This window comes from Bufo gargarizans, chromosome 5 (genome assembly GCF_014858855.1).
Source record: "Bufo gargarizans isolate SCDJY-AF-19 chromosome 5, ASM1485885v1, whole genome shotgun sequence".
NCBI lineage: Eukaryota > Metazoa > Chordata > Amphibia > Anura > Bufonidae > Bufo > Bufo gargarizans.
The window spans coordinates 58,279,740-58,296,824 of record NC_058084.1 but is presented as its reverse complement, the minus strand read 5'-3'; the positions used below and the strand labels follow the sequence as shown (position 1 = coordinate 58,296,824).

General features: G+C 48.0%; 1 protein-coding gene across 1 annotated transcript; it reads right to left on the bottom strand.

The window, feature by feature from the left end:
- Positions 1 to 1,232: 1,232 nt before the first annotated feature.
- Positions 1,233 to 13,069, bottom strand: RNF139 (ring finger protein 139). The gene is given in 3 exon segments (XM_044293220.1): positions 1,233 to 1,862; positions 1,864 to 3,275; positions 12,709 to 13,069. Coding segments are annotated over 3 exon segments (1,977 nt in total). The 5' UTR covers positions 12,875 to 13,069; the 3' UTR covers positions 1,233 to 1,463.
- Between the last annotated feature and the right edge of the window lie 4,016 nt (positions 13,070 to 17,085).

The following is a 17,085-nucleotide window of genomic DNA, read 5'->3' as shown; positions in this document are numbered from 1 at the left end:
GAGACATCGTGTAGTTATTACTGTAAATAACTTTGTAACCAAACTCCGTACAGTAGAGTTTTTAGCGATTCGACTTTGGATGCTTCATCCGCTCATCCCTAATGCTAATACTGGCAAGACTAGCAGCTGATGTTATTGGCCATCCACTTACGATCTATTGGACACTACAGTACCCATTTCATACGCCTATGAATGAAGGAAAGATTGTTTAACTTTTTTAAATTACCCAAGTGTAACCCTTGTGTTTTCTTTAAAAATCAAAATCTATTTTAGCATACAGTATGTTACTGCAGCAGCATTATGCATAAAGCAATCTTTAGTTTCTTCACATACCACTGTTTCCCTTGAGTATTTCCCTTAGTTACGGCTGTTTAAACATATACAATATAAGGACCTTCTCAAGATGGCTTCCTCTGCCAGTTCTCTGAGGCCAAAACTGTCTTCCCTCACTTCCCATACACACTTGCTGCAGCCAGCAGCTTTCTGCCAGCCAATCAGAATAGATTACTGGGAGACACGCCTCCTCACTCTGAAGCCTAATACAGGCATGCAGCGTGAAGAACCGCCACTCTGTCTTCGGTTTATATAAAAGGGAAGACAGACAAGCCCTAGCAATGGTCTTTTAAGGGAGCAGTGGAAAGGGACAGGGGACATTAATGAAAGCCGTTATAAGGTAATTACAGATCTTTTGGCAATCATTGACAGACTAACTCAGGTATACATGCCTAGCTCTAATAAACAAGCATGTGATGAAAAAAATATGAGCGACACTTAAAACTCGAAAATCTGATTTTCCTTTCTTATCCAAATTTTAGCTTTGAGCCCCAACTATAAGTATTTGGATTTTTACTATTTTTTGCTCATTGGTACTGGAGTTTAGTCAGCACACGTGGCACATTTATACCATAACAGGAGGTGGTGTAGCCACTTATTCAGTATTTTTTAATGCAGTCAATGGCAGCAATCTATAGAGGTACCCGGTAAAAATACCTATACTGTGCTCTATATGTACTTCTAACATGGGAGCCTATAGGTACTATATGCCTATACAGTGATCTACATCAGGAAACCCTTGACGTATGTTGGAAAAATGTATCACCTTCGTACTGTATTATGGATCTGCCATGTAAACAATCCCTTATATACGTACAGAATTTCACAACCTCGGTGAGCTGCAATACTATAGGATCTCCCTCAATGTGGCTGTGAAAAAAGCAATGGATGCAAAATCATTTATTTAGTTTGTGTACAAGAATGTACACATTTTAATTAGGTCACAAAAGCGACCAAGAGATATTTACAGTAGCACTTAGAAGACACGTATCCATTCACACCTTGCGTCAGGATTCTGATTGTGCTTTCAGAATGACAGAACAAAATAAGTCCACCTTTCCATGTCTTATTAGTAGAGACACACAACAGCAGAAGAGAGAAAAAAAATAATTAAAACCAATAAATAATGCTTAATCCCTCAGATTATCGAACTCGTGAATTAACTCTTCTTCAGCGTTGGAATGGTGCTGCTCAGCCGTCCACTCTTCCTCGTCACCGTCCGTGCTCTCGTCCTCGCTTAGGTCATGGCCGTCCAGCTCCCTTTCTGGTTCCTCATCGACGAGATCTTGTCCCGCTTCTTCATTTGGCACGGCCACTCCGTTGTTGTTGGAGAAGGACGTGTTTTCTTTCACCTCGTCCTCCATGTAGACTTTCTGATGGCACATTGGACACGTATCTTGAATGTACAGCCACTTCCGAAGGCAAAGCGCGTGAAAGTAATGATGGCAGGGCGTCACCCGGGCCGACGTGCGGAACTCTTGATAACAGATTGCACATACGTCATCGATTTCACTGTCCTCAGGTGACTTTCACTTCTGGAAGTGAGTTGATCTTCTTGACAGCAGTCCTGCGGTTCATGAAAGTCTTCCACCCATTCTTGGCTTGCAGGTAGATGTTGAAGTAGGCGTGAAGACACATCATACAAGCTCGAATCTTGCTTCCCGACTCAAACATCATTGTGTAGGCGCCGTTGCCGAACATGACGACGCCGAAGATAAACTCTATGATGCTGCCGGTTGAGCGGACATAGTACACGTAGTCGTCCAGCTTCTCCCACACTACACTGTAGTGGCCGTCGATCATGAACAACGTGTAGACGGTCAGAGAAACTATGACTTTGAGGCAAAGTTCAACACAGAAAGCCGTGACTGCAAATAACCAGGTGTTGAGGGCATAATATTGCCACAAGACACAGCTGAGGAGAATTGGAAGCACAAAGAGGAATACTGAAACCAAGAGTACCGGGAAATGCCTGCGAAATGAGGACACGTGGGAGGCACTGAGTGACATTAACACTGGGTCAGTCATTCCATGGATAAAATGTAAAATTGCAGTCAACAGAAGGCACATGTTACGACAAAGGCGAATAAGTCTCTCTTCGGGCTTCAGTCCGCTCAGGCCAGTCTGTAGGGCTAAAATAAAGAACAGGACAGGAGCTACAAAGCCAAGGCGTTTGTCTTCTTCTTCGGTGGAGCCGATGAAGGCAAGAATACCAAGTCCGAGGTAATGTGCTATGGAAGAGATAACTGCGCTCATCCCCAAGACAGTCAACGTGGAGTCGCAGCCGCTGATTATGAGGTGGCAGACCAGTTCCCAGAAGTCGCTCCACGACAAAAAGGAGGCGGCTTCGCCTGCACTGGCCAGCTTTACCGCGTAGACCAAGAACACGGCTTGAGTGGCTAGTCTGGTCAACCAAAACACTCTTAATACATCGGGGAAGTGGATTTTTTTCCAGGCATCCTCCAACATGACCTGCAGTCCATAAACCTGGTACATGTGCTTCAGCAGAAGGAACGTGTACTTTGTGGAGTAGTAGAACCATTTGAAGCGAAGGGATAGGCATACTGTAGTGTAGATGGCAAGCACGAGGCCAGAAATGATGTCCAGCGTCTCCTGCACCTCAATCGGAAGTTCAATAATGAAGCCAACGACAGGGACTAGCATGTTCACGATGATGAGGCGAGAGTACGCTGAATCGATCTCGAGCAAAGTGATGAATCCAATGCCGAAGACAAGCTGCAAGACAATCAGTGGCGCCCAGAGGGAAGATCTGCTGGGGGCGAGGTCCAACAGTCTGTACGGGGAATTCAAGTTACTGTGCAAAGTGGTATAATAGTTGATCAACACTGAAGTTGCAGCAATTACAAGGGCCATGCTGATGGTGTAAAACTTGAAGAGTGCTCTCCGGGACAACACAAGCACTATGGCGGATGCCAGGACACCTGAAAAACAAAAATGGCAGAAGGTTAGTACACAACAGTCATATAAAACACCAATGAATAAAGTCACACAAATTAACACAATGGTTTACAGTTTTATTAAAGCCTATGTACACCTTTAGAGGCAGTTTTTGTTTACGATTGTATTTTACTCATTTTTGGCTAAAAATATTGAGCCCATTCTGCCACAAAGGGTTAACCATTTTTCTAACTGTGAATGGTACTTTCACTTTGTGCTGGTCATCTAATAACCCTCATCTCTAAGCTAAGAGGTCAAACACTTGTTTAAGCCCCATTCTTATCAGTAAGAAAAGAACTGAGCTATAATGAGTGTTTATAATGTCAGAGCAGAGATAAGGAGTCCCTCAGCTCCTGGTCTGACGGAAAAGACTGAAAATCCAAAGGGTGCTTTTAGAGCATCTCAGCTCTGTACACAAATAAAGGATGCCATGTTGTTAAGACCAATTGAAAAAAATAAATAAAAAAAATAAATAAAATTGAGCTCAAAATAATACAATAATTTAAAAAATTGCCCCAAAAGGTGTACACAGCCTTAAAAAAAAAAAAAAAAAAATCTAGAATAAACTAGGGGTGAGCGATATGGCCTAAAATCTATATTGTGATATAATTTTAAGCATGTGCGATATATTGTTTTCTATATTTTGTGGTGGGGGGTTTAAACTTTTTTTTTTTTTACTTTTTATTTAATAACTATTAGCCTCCTTAAGGGCTAGAACCCTTGTCCTATTCACCCTGATAGAGCTCTATCAGGGTGAATAGGACTTTACACTCTCCCTGCTGCCCTGTGCTTTGTGCACACAACAGCAGGGAGCTGACCATGGAAGCCAGCCTCTCATGTGCCCCCCAGCCCCTGATCCGCCTCTCCCTCTTATCAGCCCCCTCCGGTAACTCAAACCGACCCCCCCTCCCCAGTATTAATCATTGGTGGCAGTGGCCACAGGGTCCCCCTCCTCCCCCCATCATTGGTGGCAGTGGGCAGTTCCAAACGGAGTCCCAGCAGTGTAAGCCTAGGGCTCCGATCGGTTACCATGGCAGCCAGGACGCCACTGAAGCCCTGGCTGCCATGGTATGTTAGTGAGCAGCATTATACTCACATGCGCCGTGGCCGCCCCTTCTCATAGGTCTGTGCGGCGCATTGCTAATGCTATAAGCATTAGCAATGCGCCGCACAGACAGAAGGAGCGCCCGGCGCCCACGGTGCACGTGATTATAGGCCCTGGCTGCCATGGCAATCGATCTTCACTACCGCGGCCCGGCGATATGCACAAAATCCATATTGTGGCTCAAATTTATATCGCATATCGCCCACCCCTAGAAGAAACAACATGCTTGGTCTGTTTCCACACCTCTCAGAAGAGACTGAAAGGTGTCTCACACAGGAGCGCATACCTCTCTATTCATTTTCTGTCTGTCCATACACATCAGATCAAGAGTCAGCAATCTCCTGCTGTTGTGAAACTACAACTCCTAGCATGCGCCATTCACATCAATGGGAATTCTGAGAAGGGGGTGCACAAGAGATCAGGCTTAGGGCTCTGCTCACATGGGCGTCAGTGTCTCTACCCCAAGCTTCAGTAGCAGATTCCGGTACATAAGGACGGAAAAGACAGAGCTACGTGCAGCGATGTCCTTCTACTCAAACCATGACGGACTCTTACAAATCAATGGGATCCAACAGAAACCATTACGCAGATGTGAGCAGAGTCTTAAAAGGAGTTTTTAAGAATGGTCCAAAAAAAAATTATATTTTTTTTTTTTAATTCTGGCAGCGGCATATGTGCTAAATAACATGGCCACAAGCACTCACTTGTGGAATCTCCTGCGTTCTAGCGTGGCCGCTCCTGTCGTCATCTACTTTTACTAACTAACTGTTACCCGGATGGGAGAACTGGAGCAGCAGAGCTGGATCCGCAAGGTAAATACTTCTTGTTTTTATTACAGCCTATTCCCGCAGTGTTGTCCCCTCAAACCAGACATCCCCTTTAAAAGGTGACAAATGCCACTGTCAGACGTTAACGTAAAACCAGATGAACAAGACAGGAGCAATTACAGAACAGGCGTGATCCTGCCTCTAACTGCAGGGGGTTGGGCTGGTGACTTGGCAGGAATGGCATCTTAATTTATATCTGCAATATGCAAATGGTCGGCCTCCAGCATAATTACTTTAAAGAGGAAGAAAAACTTGGACATTTGCATGAAGGAAGTGACTGATACATGGTCGGTGAACAGGAAAACTCACTTGTCTAGGAGACAGGAAATAAGAAAATAACTAGCAGTTTATGGCTAGGCATTAGTGTTGACTTTGCAACAAAAGTTCGAGGTCGGTGTTCGGGCATTTAATAAAGCTTGTTGAAAGGCTGCAGGGCAGCCAAACAAGCTTTTAAGCTGTGGGCACTTAGAAGCCATCACAGTCATGCCTAGTAATGCTTTGTGCACACAGCAGCAGGGAGCTTGCCATGACAGCCAAGGCTTCAGTAGCGTCCCGGTTGCTATGGTAACTGATCGGAGCCCCAGGACTACACTGCTGAGGCTCCGATGGGAACTGAGGAGGACCCTGTGGCCACTGCCACCAATTACTAATATTTGGGGGGGGGGGGGGGCACACTGCGCCACCAATGATGTTAACTCTCCCATTAATTCAAATACAGAAGGCGGGTGCTGGCTGCAGAATCACATAGCGACCTCTATGACAGGTAGCTGCAATCCGCTGCAGTTAACTGTTAACTCCTCGGATCGCAGCTACCCATCATAGAGGTCGGGTGCCGGCTATACGATTCTGCAGCCAGCACCCACCTTCTGTATTTGAATTAATGGGAGAGTTAACATCATTGGTGGCGCCACAGCCCCTCCTCTCCTGTCTTTTCATTGGTGGTGGCAGCAGCACCCGGGGGGGGGGTGGACCGCTTCCTTCTCCTCTGTGCTGCTGAGCAAACGCCTGCGCTAGGGCGCATCAGCCCTGTCGCAAATGGCGACAAGGCTAAAAAGTCTTGTCGCTATCTGCAAATTTTAAGGCGCATTGGCGATCATTTTGGTCGCCATCTAGAGCGCTGTATAGTGATTTTTTGTGGGTGCAATACATTAGCTTTGCACCCCTGACACAGAAATGTCATAATTATTCTTGCCATCAATTCTGTGGGTGACCTATAGCGATTTTTTTGTGGGTGCAATGCACATCATTGTACCCCTGACACAAAAATATAATAGTTAATCTGTCTGTTAGTTCAGTGGGTGACTTCAAAGAACGAGGAGAGCGTCAAATAAGGGACGTGGCCCCGGTCGTGGTGCTGCTGGTGGAGCTCCTGTTGCAGGGAGAGGACGTGGTCGATCTGTGCCAGCTACACGCACAAGTGAAACCCCTTCCTCAGGTGCGAGTAGGCGACCGAACCTGCAGCGGTATTTGGTCGGGCCTAATGCGGCTCTACGAATTGTGAGGCCTGAACAAGTACAGGCGATAGTAGATTGGGTGGCTGACAGTGGATCCAGTTCCTTCACATTGATCTTTCAGCAGGGGACCGGGTGGGAGACAGAGTTGGCACCTGCAGCCCATGGGCATCAGTCTTTCACGTCACCCCCTTGCAAATCAGCCAAGCAGTCTGAGCCCCAAGTCATGCAGCAGTCTCTTCTGCTTTTTGATTACACTGCTGGCGGGGTTTCCGTGGGCCACCCACCTAGCCCTGCTCCAGAAGTGGAAGAGATTGAGTGCACCGATGCCCAACCACTTCTCTTTCAGGATGTGGACATGGGAGGACCATCGCAGCACGTCTCTGATGATGATGAAACACAGGTGCCAACTGCTGCGGGTCCCGAACCCAAACTTTGGCCAAAGCCGAACATCCACAGGTCCGCTCATCCCTACTAGGCAGATCCGAGGAGATTCATTAAAGGGGTTGTCTCACTTCAACAAATGTCATTTATCATGTAGAGGAAGTGAATACGAGACACTTACTAATGTATTGTGATTCTCCATATTGCTTCCTTTGCTGGATTGATAAATTTTTTCCATCACATTATAAACTGCTCGTTTCCATGGCTACGACCACCTTGTAACCCAGCAGCAGTGGTCTTGCTTGCACAATATAGGAAAACACTCCCATGGTCCCTGCCTCTCTGGTGGTCACAGGCACGCATATATATTGGGGGCATATCTTAGCGATGTGGTGAGAAAACCCCTTTGAACTAAACTACGGAGTGAAATGCAGCACGTGTCTTTCAGACCGCCCTAAAGACACAAGGTGAAACCTAGACCTGAGATAAGCTACAAACTGCACCATTTTCTGGCTTCATAGATGATAAATCTGGTTTTCAAAAGTGATGAGGGGAAAAGTCAACAATTACAGGTACAGGGGATCGTAGTGTACAGGCGGGCAGGTTGACCTGAGCTCAGGTACAGGGGATCGTAGTGCACAGGCGGGCAGGTTTACCTGTGCTCAGGTACAGGGGATCGTAGTGCACAGGCGGGCAGGTTGACCTGAGCTCAGGTACAGGGGATCGTAGTGCACAGGCGGGCAGGTTGACCTGAGCTCAGGTACAGGGGATCGTAGTGTACAGGCGGGCAGGTTGACCTGAGCTCAGGTACAGGGGATCGTAGTGCACAGGCGGGCAGGTTGACCTGAGCTCAGGTACAGGGGATCGTAGTGCACAGGCGGGCAGGTTTACCTGTGCTCAGGTACAGGGGATCGTAGTGCACAGGCGGGCAGGTTGACCTGAGCTCAGGTACAGGGGATCGTAGTGCACAGGCGGGCAGGTTGACCTGAGCTCAGGTACAGGGGATCGTAGTGTACAGGCGGGCAGGTTGACCTGAGCTCAGGTACAGGGGATCGTAGTGTACAGGCGGGCAGGTTGACCTGTGCTCAGGTACAGGGGATCGTAGTGTACAGGCGGGCAGGTTGACCTGAGCTCAGGTACAGGGGATCGTAGTGTACAGGCGGGCAGGTTGACCTGAGCTCAGGTACAGGGGATCGTAGTGTACAGGCGGGCAGGTTGACCTGAGCTCAGGTACAGGGGATCGTAGTGCACAGGCGGGCAGGTTGACCTGAGCTCAGGTACAGGGGATCGTAGTGCACAGGCGGGCAGGTTGACCTGAGCTCAGGTACAGGGGATCGTAGTGCACAGGCGGGCAGGTTGACCTGAGCTCAGGTACAGGGGATCGTAGTGTACACGCGGGCAGGTTGACCTGAGCTCAGGTACAGGGGATCGTAGTGTACACGCGGGCAGGTTGACCTGAGCTCAGGTACAGGGGATCGTAGTGTACACGCGGGCAGGTTGACCTGAGCTCAGGTACAGGGGATCGTAGTGTACAGACGGGCAGGTTGACCTGAGCTCAGGTACAGGGGGTCGTAGTGTACAGGCGGGCAGGTTGACCTGAGCTCAGGTACAGGGGGTCGTAGTGTACACGCGGGCAGGTTGACCTGAGCTCAGGTACAGGGGGTCGTAGTGTACACGCGGGCAGGTTGACCTGAGCTCAGGTACAGGGGGTCGTAGTGTACACGCGGGCAGGTTGACCTGAGCTCAGGTACAGGGGGTCGTAGTGTACACGCGGGCAGGTTGACCTGAGCTCAGGTACAGGGGGTCGTAGTGTACAGGCGGGCAGGTTGACCTGAGCTCAGGTACAGGGGGTCGTAGTGTACAGGCGGGCAGGTTGACCTGAGCTCAGGTACATGTAGACGTTTCATCTTGAGCGCTCATTTGTCTGATAACTGATGAAATCTTATACTATGTCCTATGTCCAGGTGCAAAGGTCGATGAGATACGGCTATGGATCGCACGTACCAGTGACTGGGCAGATATCAGCACAAAGTGCATTATCTTCCAATTTAAGCTGTGGGAGGAAGCCACCACCAGTCCCCTGGAGGCTGCAGTATAGAGAGGTGACTGAAGACGAGGGCAGAAGCACTGTCTGTTTTATTAGTCATATGTAAGGCAAATGATCTGCCCGATATCACAACCTAGCCCTGCAAACTGGAGTTGCCCGTACTAGCAGCCAATCAGATTGCTCAATTCATTCTCAAAACGACATCAGAAAGCAAAAGCTGGAATCTGATTGGCTGCTACGAGCAAGAGCGCTTCTTGCCTTTTGCACACAGGGAATCTGACCACAAACCTGCAGGATTCCCTCCCGAATGCCTTCTGCTCCTAAGATGGTGACACTATATTAGAAAACAGCTCAAAAGGCAATTCCCTTGTACAATAAGCACAGCGTTGTCACACTAGACGTCGCTATGATGGGGGTAGTCACACACACATCACAATGTGCTGCCCCCCACCCCTTTACTTAGTACATAATCTGTGATGTCACAGGAAAAACATGCAGCCACCATCCTAATAATAAATCCTGACTGGCCGGGATCATGGCGCCTGTCCCAACTGCTCCAGAGATTAGTGATCTGCACAGGACACAAGACCCGTCCTGGGGCGGATGCTCGCTGGGGTCTGCGTATATCCTCATAGGAGGACTTGCTGTGTTACTAGGAAATAGCGCATTGTGCACACCATGGGCTTCACCGAACCATTAAACTCAGTTGAGTCAACTTCGGATTCAAGTTTTAAAATGTTTTTCAAGTTTAGAAATCGAAGTCTGAAGGTGTTCACCGAAGTCTCGAGAACAGATTTCACCCATGTCGGAGCCCATACATTTGAATGCTGTACGGGATGCCCAACCTGCGGCCCTCCAGATGTTTCAAAACTACAACTCCCAGTATGCCTGGACAGACTACAGCCATCAGCCGGGAATGATGGGAGTTGTAGTTTTACAACAGCTGGAGCGCCGCAGGTTGAGCATGCCTGCTGTAGAGCGCTTTGCTCAACACTAATGGGCTCCACAAGACCTCCGAAGAGCGTCCTGCAGTAACTTTTTCAGCAATTTATTCTACAGTAGTTCTTCTGTGGTATTGGCCCCGATGGCTCACCTTCACTCCTATATACATACCAGTGAACCTAAGGAACCTGTGACCTGGTCGCTGGACTGCTCACTTTCTGCCTCAAGTGTTCAGCACAACTACCGATGCCCACATTGGCCGCACGGGGTATCGGTAGGAAGCCCGGAACTGCGAACTGCGAGCTTCTGGGGTTTTTTCCCATTTAGATGCCGTGATCTCGCTTGATTGCGGCATTGAAAGCCTTTAATTACCGCAATCTGCGTTATTGCCGGTAGGGGTGGGAGATATGGCATAAAATCTATATTGCAATATAATTTTAAGCATGGGCGATATGCAATATATATCGCGATATATTGTTTTCTATATGGGGGGGGGGGGGGGTTACTTTTTATTTAATAACTATTAGCCCCCTTAAGGGCTAGAACCCTTGTCATATTCACCCTAATAGAGCTATATTAGGGTGAATAGGACTTTACACTCTCCCTGCTGCCCTGCGCACACAACAGCAGCCAGCCTCTGATGTGCCCCCCAGCCTCTCCCTCTTATCAGCCCCTTCTGGTAACTCAAACCCACAACCCCTCCCTAGTATTAATCATTGGTGCCAGTGGCCACAGGGTCCCACTCCATCATTGGTGGCAGTGGGCAGTGCACCCCTTCCCCCCCCCCATATCAATGGTGGCAGCAGCAGTTCCGATCGGAATCCCAGCAGTGTAATGCTGGGGTTCCGATCGGTTACCATGGCAGCCAGGAGTCACGCTACTGAAGTCCTGGCTGCCATGGTATGTCAGTGAGCAGCATTATACTCACGTGTGCCGTGGCCGCCGGGGGCTTCTTCTGTCTGTGCGGCGCATTGCTAATGCTTATAGCATTAGCAATGCGCCGCACAGACCTATGAGAAGGAACGCCCGGCGGCCACGGCACACGCGAGTATAATGCTGCTCACTGACATACCATGGCAGCCAGGACTTCAGTAGCGTGACTCCTGGCTGCCATGGTAACCGATCGGAGCCCCAGCATTACACTGCTGGGACTCCGATCGGAACTGTCGCTCCGTGGTCATATCGCAGTCCGGCGATATGCACAAAATCCATAGCGTGGCACAAATTTATATCTCCTATACCACCCACCCCTAACTGCCGGTCACTGTAATTAGGCGCAAGTCTCTGCTGTATGAAACATCAGAGACCTGCCAGCCATGGCGCCCGCTGTACGTGCGAGCGGGTGCCATGTTTACACATTGCTCCAGCGACGTACATGTAGCGAAGGGGTTAAAGGGATTTTCCAAGTGTTTTAAACTTAGGACCTATGCACTGGATAGGTCATCAGCATCTGATTGGTGGGGGTCCGACACGTAGGACCCTCACCGATCAGATGTTTGAGAAGACAGCAGAGGCCTTCTGTCTGCTCATCAAGCACAGCGCTGTCCATTGTATAGCAGATGTGCTTGGTATCGGGCTCAGCCCCATTCACTTGGGGGGATGGAGCTGCGCCTAGGTCACGTGACTGATGAATGTGACATCACACGGCCTAGGCTAAGCTGAGAGAAGACTGCAGAGCTACTGTGAGCGTCGGTGTCTTCTCAAACAACTGATTGGTGGGAGACCCGAGTGTCAAACCCCCACTGATCAGATACTGATGATAGCTGTTTTTTACTGATGACCTGTCAGAGAACCCGTTTGAGGGGTTTGTCCCTAGAGTTTTAAAGTTCCCCCATCCCTGGCAGTCCCATATACAAGGAATGGCTCGTCAACATGCATGCTCGACCTACTGCTCCAATAAGATTTTCAGGATCTGTAGGGGTCCCATGGGCCGGACCCTCACCAATCAGCAACCTCTGGCACTCCAGCTGATCTCAAACTACAACTCCCAGAATGCTCTGCTCACTTCTATAGGGGTTACAGCAGGCATTAAACTGCGGCCCCCCAGCTGTTGCAAAACTACAACTCCCGGCATGCCCGAACAGCCTACAGGAGGGCATTGTGGGAGTTGTAGTTTTACAACAGCTGGAGGGCCGCAGTTTGAGGATGCCTGGGTTACAGGAACAGCCAAGCAAATGTGCATGCTGGGATTTGTAGTTTTACAGCAGCTGGAGTGCCAAAGGCCGCAGACCCCCTGCATAGAGGTCGCCCCTCGCCCCATTAGCTGTCACCCTTGCAATAGGGGTAACAGTGGCTCCTAACAGCTGAAGTTGTGGCCAGTTTTGCAAACGTTACAACAGGAAGTGCAGCCATATTGGTTGTCACCTTGAAATTAACGTTTTAGAAACTGACAGCAGAACAGAAAGTAATAATCGCATCAGAGCCACACTTCCTGGTGTCACAACGAGTAGAGGAATGGGTGACCCTCATCTGCAGGCCCCTCTCAGGACACAGGGAAAGCTGGGTACCTGCCTCAGTGACAGCGGCCATACTGCTTGTCACCCTACTTCCCCAGTCACCAGGACCAGAGAGGCTCCTCGTCCACTTGCCAGCAGAGGACGAGGGGGCGCCGCTTCCCGGGGGTAGAAGCACAGGCTACACGGAAGTATGCGGAACTCTTACCCAGCAGCCGGAGGAGGAACTGCCCCAGGACGGACGCGTAGCCCGCGGAGGCATCGTGCGAGGAGTTCAAGATGGCATCAATGATGAAAACAGGAGGCACCCGCAAGGCCACATCCAGCACAGCCCTGACCCGTTGACCCACCATTAGGAACTGAGGAGCCGCCATGGGCTACCCCCGTCTGCCGCCCCCTGCTGCAAGTTGCGGGGGACTGCGGGGTCTCCCCGGTGGGTGAAGAACCCCCGCTTCCCCGGGGCTACTTGCCGCCGTTGCCGGTGTATTCCAGCTCCAAATCCATGCTCCTAGCACCTGCCGAACGGCAGCCGCAGCGTCACAGCCTGCCCGCGACGCACGGTGACGCAACAGACACGGGGGGAGGGGGAAAGCGTCATAAGACTACGCATGCGCATTATGTACTTACTGCACGACAGACGTTCACAACTTTATTAACACATTTGCGTACAGAAGACACACAAAACTTTATTGTAAACAAAGGCTGTTTGCAACTGCAAGAGCGGGAAGGTCGGGTCACGGATGGAGACACACCAGTGTCAGAGCGGAGCGAGAAGGTGAGAAAACGTCTGTCAGTGCAGGAGAGGAGGTACGTGCGCACTTTCTATATAGGTTTGTATAATATGGAAGTGCTGAGGGAAGGGGTGTCTGTGGATTGTATCCCCCCCCCCCTCTTCTCATCATACAATCCTACACAGCCCCCCCATCATACAGTCCTACACCCCCCCTCATCATACAGTCATACACAGCCCCCCATCATACAGTCCTACACCCCCCCCCTCATCATACAGTCCTACACAGCCCCCCCTCATCATACAGTCCTACACAGCCCCCCTCTTATGATACAGTCCTACACAGCCCCACTCTTCTCATCATACAGTCCTACACAGCCCCCCTCTTATCATCATACAGTCCTACACAGCCCCCCCCTCTTCTCATCATACAGTCCTACACAGCCCCCCCTCTTCTCATCATACAGTCCTACACAGCCCCCCCCCCTCTTCTCATCATACAGTCCTACACAGCCCCCTCTTCCTCATCATCCTAGGATTGCTTGATGGGGGAGGAGTGTTGCTGAGACTAATTTGTATGTTAATAAAAGCTGACTTTGCCTTCATTGGCGCATCGGATCAGACTAAGGTCAGTGTGACGCGGGGGCATACTAAAAGGAATGACGGAATGGAATGCCCATAGACTATAATGAAGCCAAACGGAATGTCCATAGAGTATAATGGTAAGCAAAGTATCAGATAATATGTAGGCAAATCTAAAAAAAAATATCTCAATTTATCCTTTACCACAGATCTTCCCCGTGTATAGTAACATCTTTTACAATTAAAATAACTTTCGATTTTTCCTGTTTTCTATAGAATGACAGGTGAATAGCACAATGGAATGCCCATAGAGTATAATGGGAAGAAAGATGGGCCATGGAGTCGAGAACCATATGACATATCAAATAAATCTTTAGCAGGCATACTATGCGAACACAGTAGCATTGATCTAAATTGAGATTAGGTGGGATTATTATTATTTTCTATGAAATGACAAGTGTGAATGACACAATGGAATGCCCATAGACTATAATGGGAAGTAAAATATGATTTTATTTGTAGGTTAATCTGTGTTTTTAGCAATATTATGCCCATAGACTATAATGGGAAGTAAAACATGACTTGGTGTCTAAAACACTCTTTAAATTCAGTGGGATTATTTAAAATTGAGATTAAGTGGGATTATCATTGGTTTCTATGGAATGACCGGTGAATAGCACAATGGAGTGCCCATAGACTATAATGGGAAGTAAACTATGAGCTCATTTGCAGGTAAATCTGTGTTATGTAGGAAATAAACCTTTTACCGCAAGTGTTCCCTGTGTAGAGTAGCACATTGTACATTTAAAACTATCTGGGATTAAAGCTGTTTTCTATAGACCGAACACAACGTCAAATCTACAGCATCAAATATGTGCAGGATACAGTACGCTTCAATACACCCTTAGGGTAGGGTCACACTGAGCGCATACGCAGCGTATTTAAATTTACAATGTGCTACTCTACCCAGGGAACACTTGCGGCAAAAGGTTAATGTCCTACATAACACAGATTTACCTGCAAATGAGCTCATAGTTTACTTCCCATTATAGTCTATGGGCACTCCATTGTGTCATTCCCCTTGTCATTTCATAGAAACCAATGATAATCCCACCTAATCTAAATTTTTAATAATCCCACTGAATTTGAAGAGTAAGCCTGCTAAAGATTTACTTGATATGTTAAATGGTTCAGACTCCAAATCAAATTTTGCCTCCCATTATAGTCTATGGGCATTCCATTATGTCATTCACCTTTGCATTCTAAAGAAAACGGTTATAAGCCAAGGTAATTTTCATTTTACAATGTGCTACTCTACCCAGGGAACACTTGCGGTAAAGGTTAATTTCCTACATAACACAGATTAACCTGCAAATAATCTAATATTTTACTTTCCATTATAGTCTATAGGCATTCCATTGTGTCATTCTGCAGAAAACTGTGATAATTCCACTTAATCTGAACATTAAATAATCCCAATGAACTTGGAGAGTATGTCTGCTAAATAATTAAATATGTCAAATGGTTTTGTCTCTAATTCAAATATTACATTTCCATTATTCTCTATGGGCATTCCACTCTGGTCCATTATTCTCTATGGGCATTCCACTCTGGTCCATTATTCTCTATGGGCATTCCACTCTGGTCCATTATTCTCTATGGGCATTCCACTCTGGTCCATTATTCTCTATGGGCATTCCACTCTGGTCCATTATTCTCTATGGGCATTCCACTCTGGTCCATTATTCTCTATGGGCATTCCACTTTCCTGTTAAAGTCTATGGGCCTTCCACTCTGTCATTCCTTTTAGTAGGTCCCATGACGCACCCTACAATGCTATGTAGTTAGTTTACTGTGGGTACATTTACTGTCTTTTGCTGCATCTTGCAGATCACAGACCCGTTGAAGTCAGGGGGTCCGCACCGCGATTCAGAGTTTACACGGCTGGTGCCCGTGTTTTTGTGGACCCGTGGTTTGCAGTCCATAACATGGGCATGCCGCACCACAGTTGTGTGAATGTGGCCTAATCCTGCTGCCATATTCCCTGTAACATACAGACTGTTATCTATATATGTGGGGGTAACTTAATGTTATGCTTTTTTACTGAATAAAAATTATAATCCAGGCCTTGATATTTTCTACAGTAGAGAATTAAAATCTGCCTGTTTTACTGTCTTGTAATTCATAATTTCTTTTTCAATAAAAACGTATTGTTGAACAAAAGTTTTCTGTATATTTTTGTTCAGTTATCAATTTTTTTTTTGTTTGTTAACTATTTGCTGGCGTTCTTCTGGTGACTCCAGAAGCTGTAGTTTCACTATAAGGCCTCTTGCACACGAAAGTTTTTTTTTTTTCCAGTTACGCTCCGTTTTTTGCGTTCCATATACGTAACCATTCATTTCGATGGATCCGCAAATAAAAAATGGAAGGTACTCCATATGCCTCCCATTTCCGTTCCGTTCAAAGATGTTCTATCAGGGGCCAGCTGTTCTGTTCATCAAAAAAACTAAATGCACACGGACGTCATCCGTATTTTTTGCGGACCGCAAAATACCGAAAAAGCCATACGGTCGTGTGCAAGAGGCCTTACACAGTCGGCACTCCGCTGTCTGTAATGCGGTGCGCGTGCCCGGGGCTGGCGTCCCGCCCACAAATAGAAGCGGACCGACACTCGCAGATCAGTCTGTGAGTGCCGATCCTCTTCTTCCTCTACCCAGTAGCTGTAGGGCGGCTGTTATTGTGGAGGAAGCAGATGAAATTATGGAAAGGATGACTGAGCTATCAACCACCTCATCTCACAGCAGGACGCCGTTACCCCTGACCGTGACGTCACCCTGATTTCTTGCCTCTCCTCCTCCTCTTCCCACAGAGTTCTCTGTTTACATACATCTCTGTCTTCAGTGCCCGCGTCTGCTGCAGCTGCCAACCCTAAACAGCCAGACATCATCTCCTGCACGTGGTCTGTCATAGTCCATATTCTACTACCACCAGTGCCTCTGCCATTACACTGCCAGACAACCTCTCCTGCTGCCTTTCCTGCATTATGTTCCTTAGGGTCCATTCCCACGTCCGCATGAATGGATCCACATCCGTTGCGCAATTTTGTGGAACGGGTGCGGACCCATCCATTTCAGTGGGGCCGCAAAAGATGCGGACAGCACACCAGTGTGCTGTTCGCTCCCACAGCCACAGACTAAAATAGGCATTTCTATCATAGTGCCGGCCATGTACAGTCCGCAAAATGCGGAACGCACATGGCCGGTGTCTGTGTTT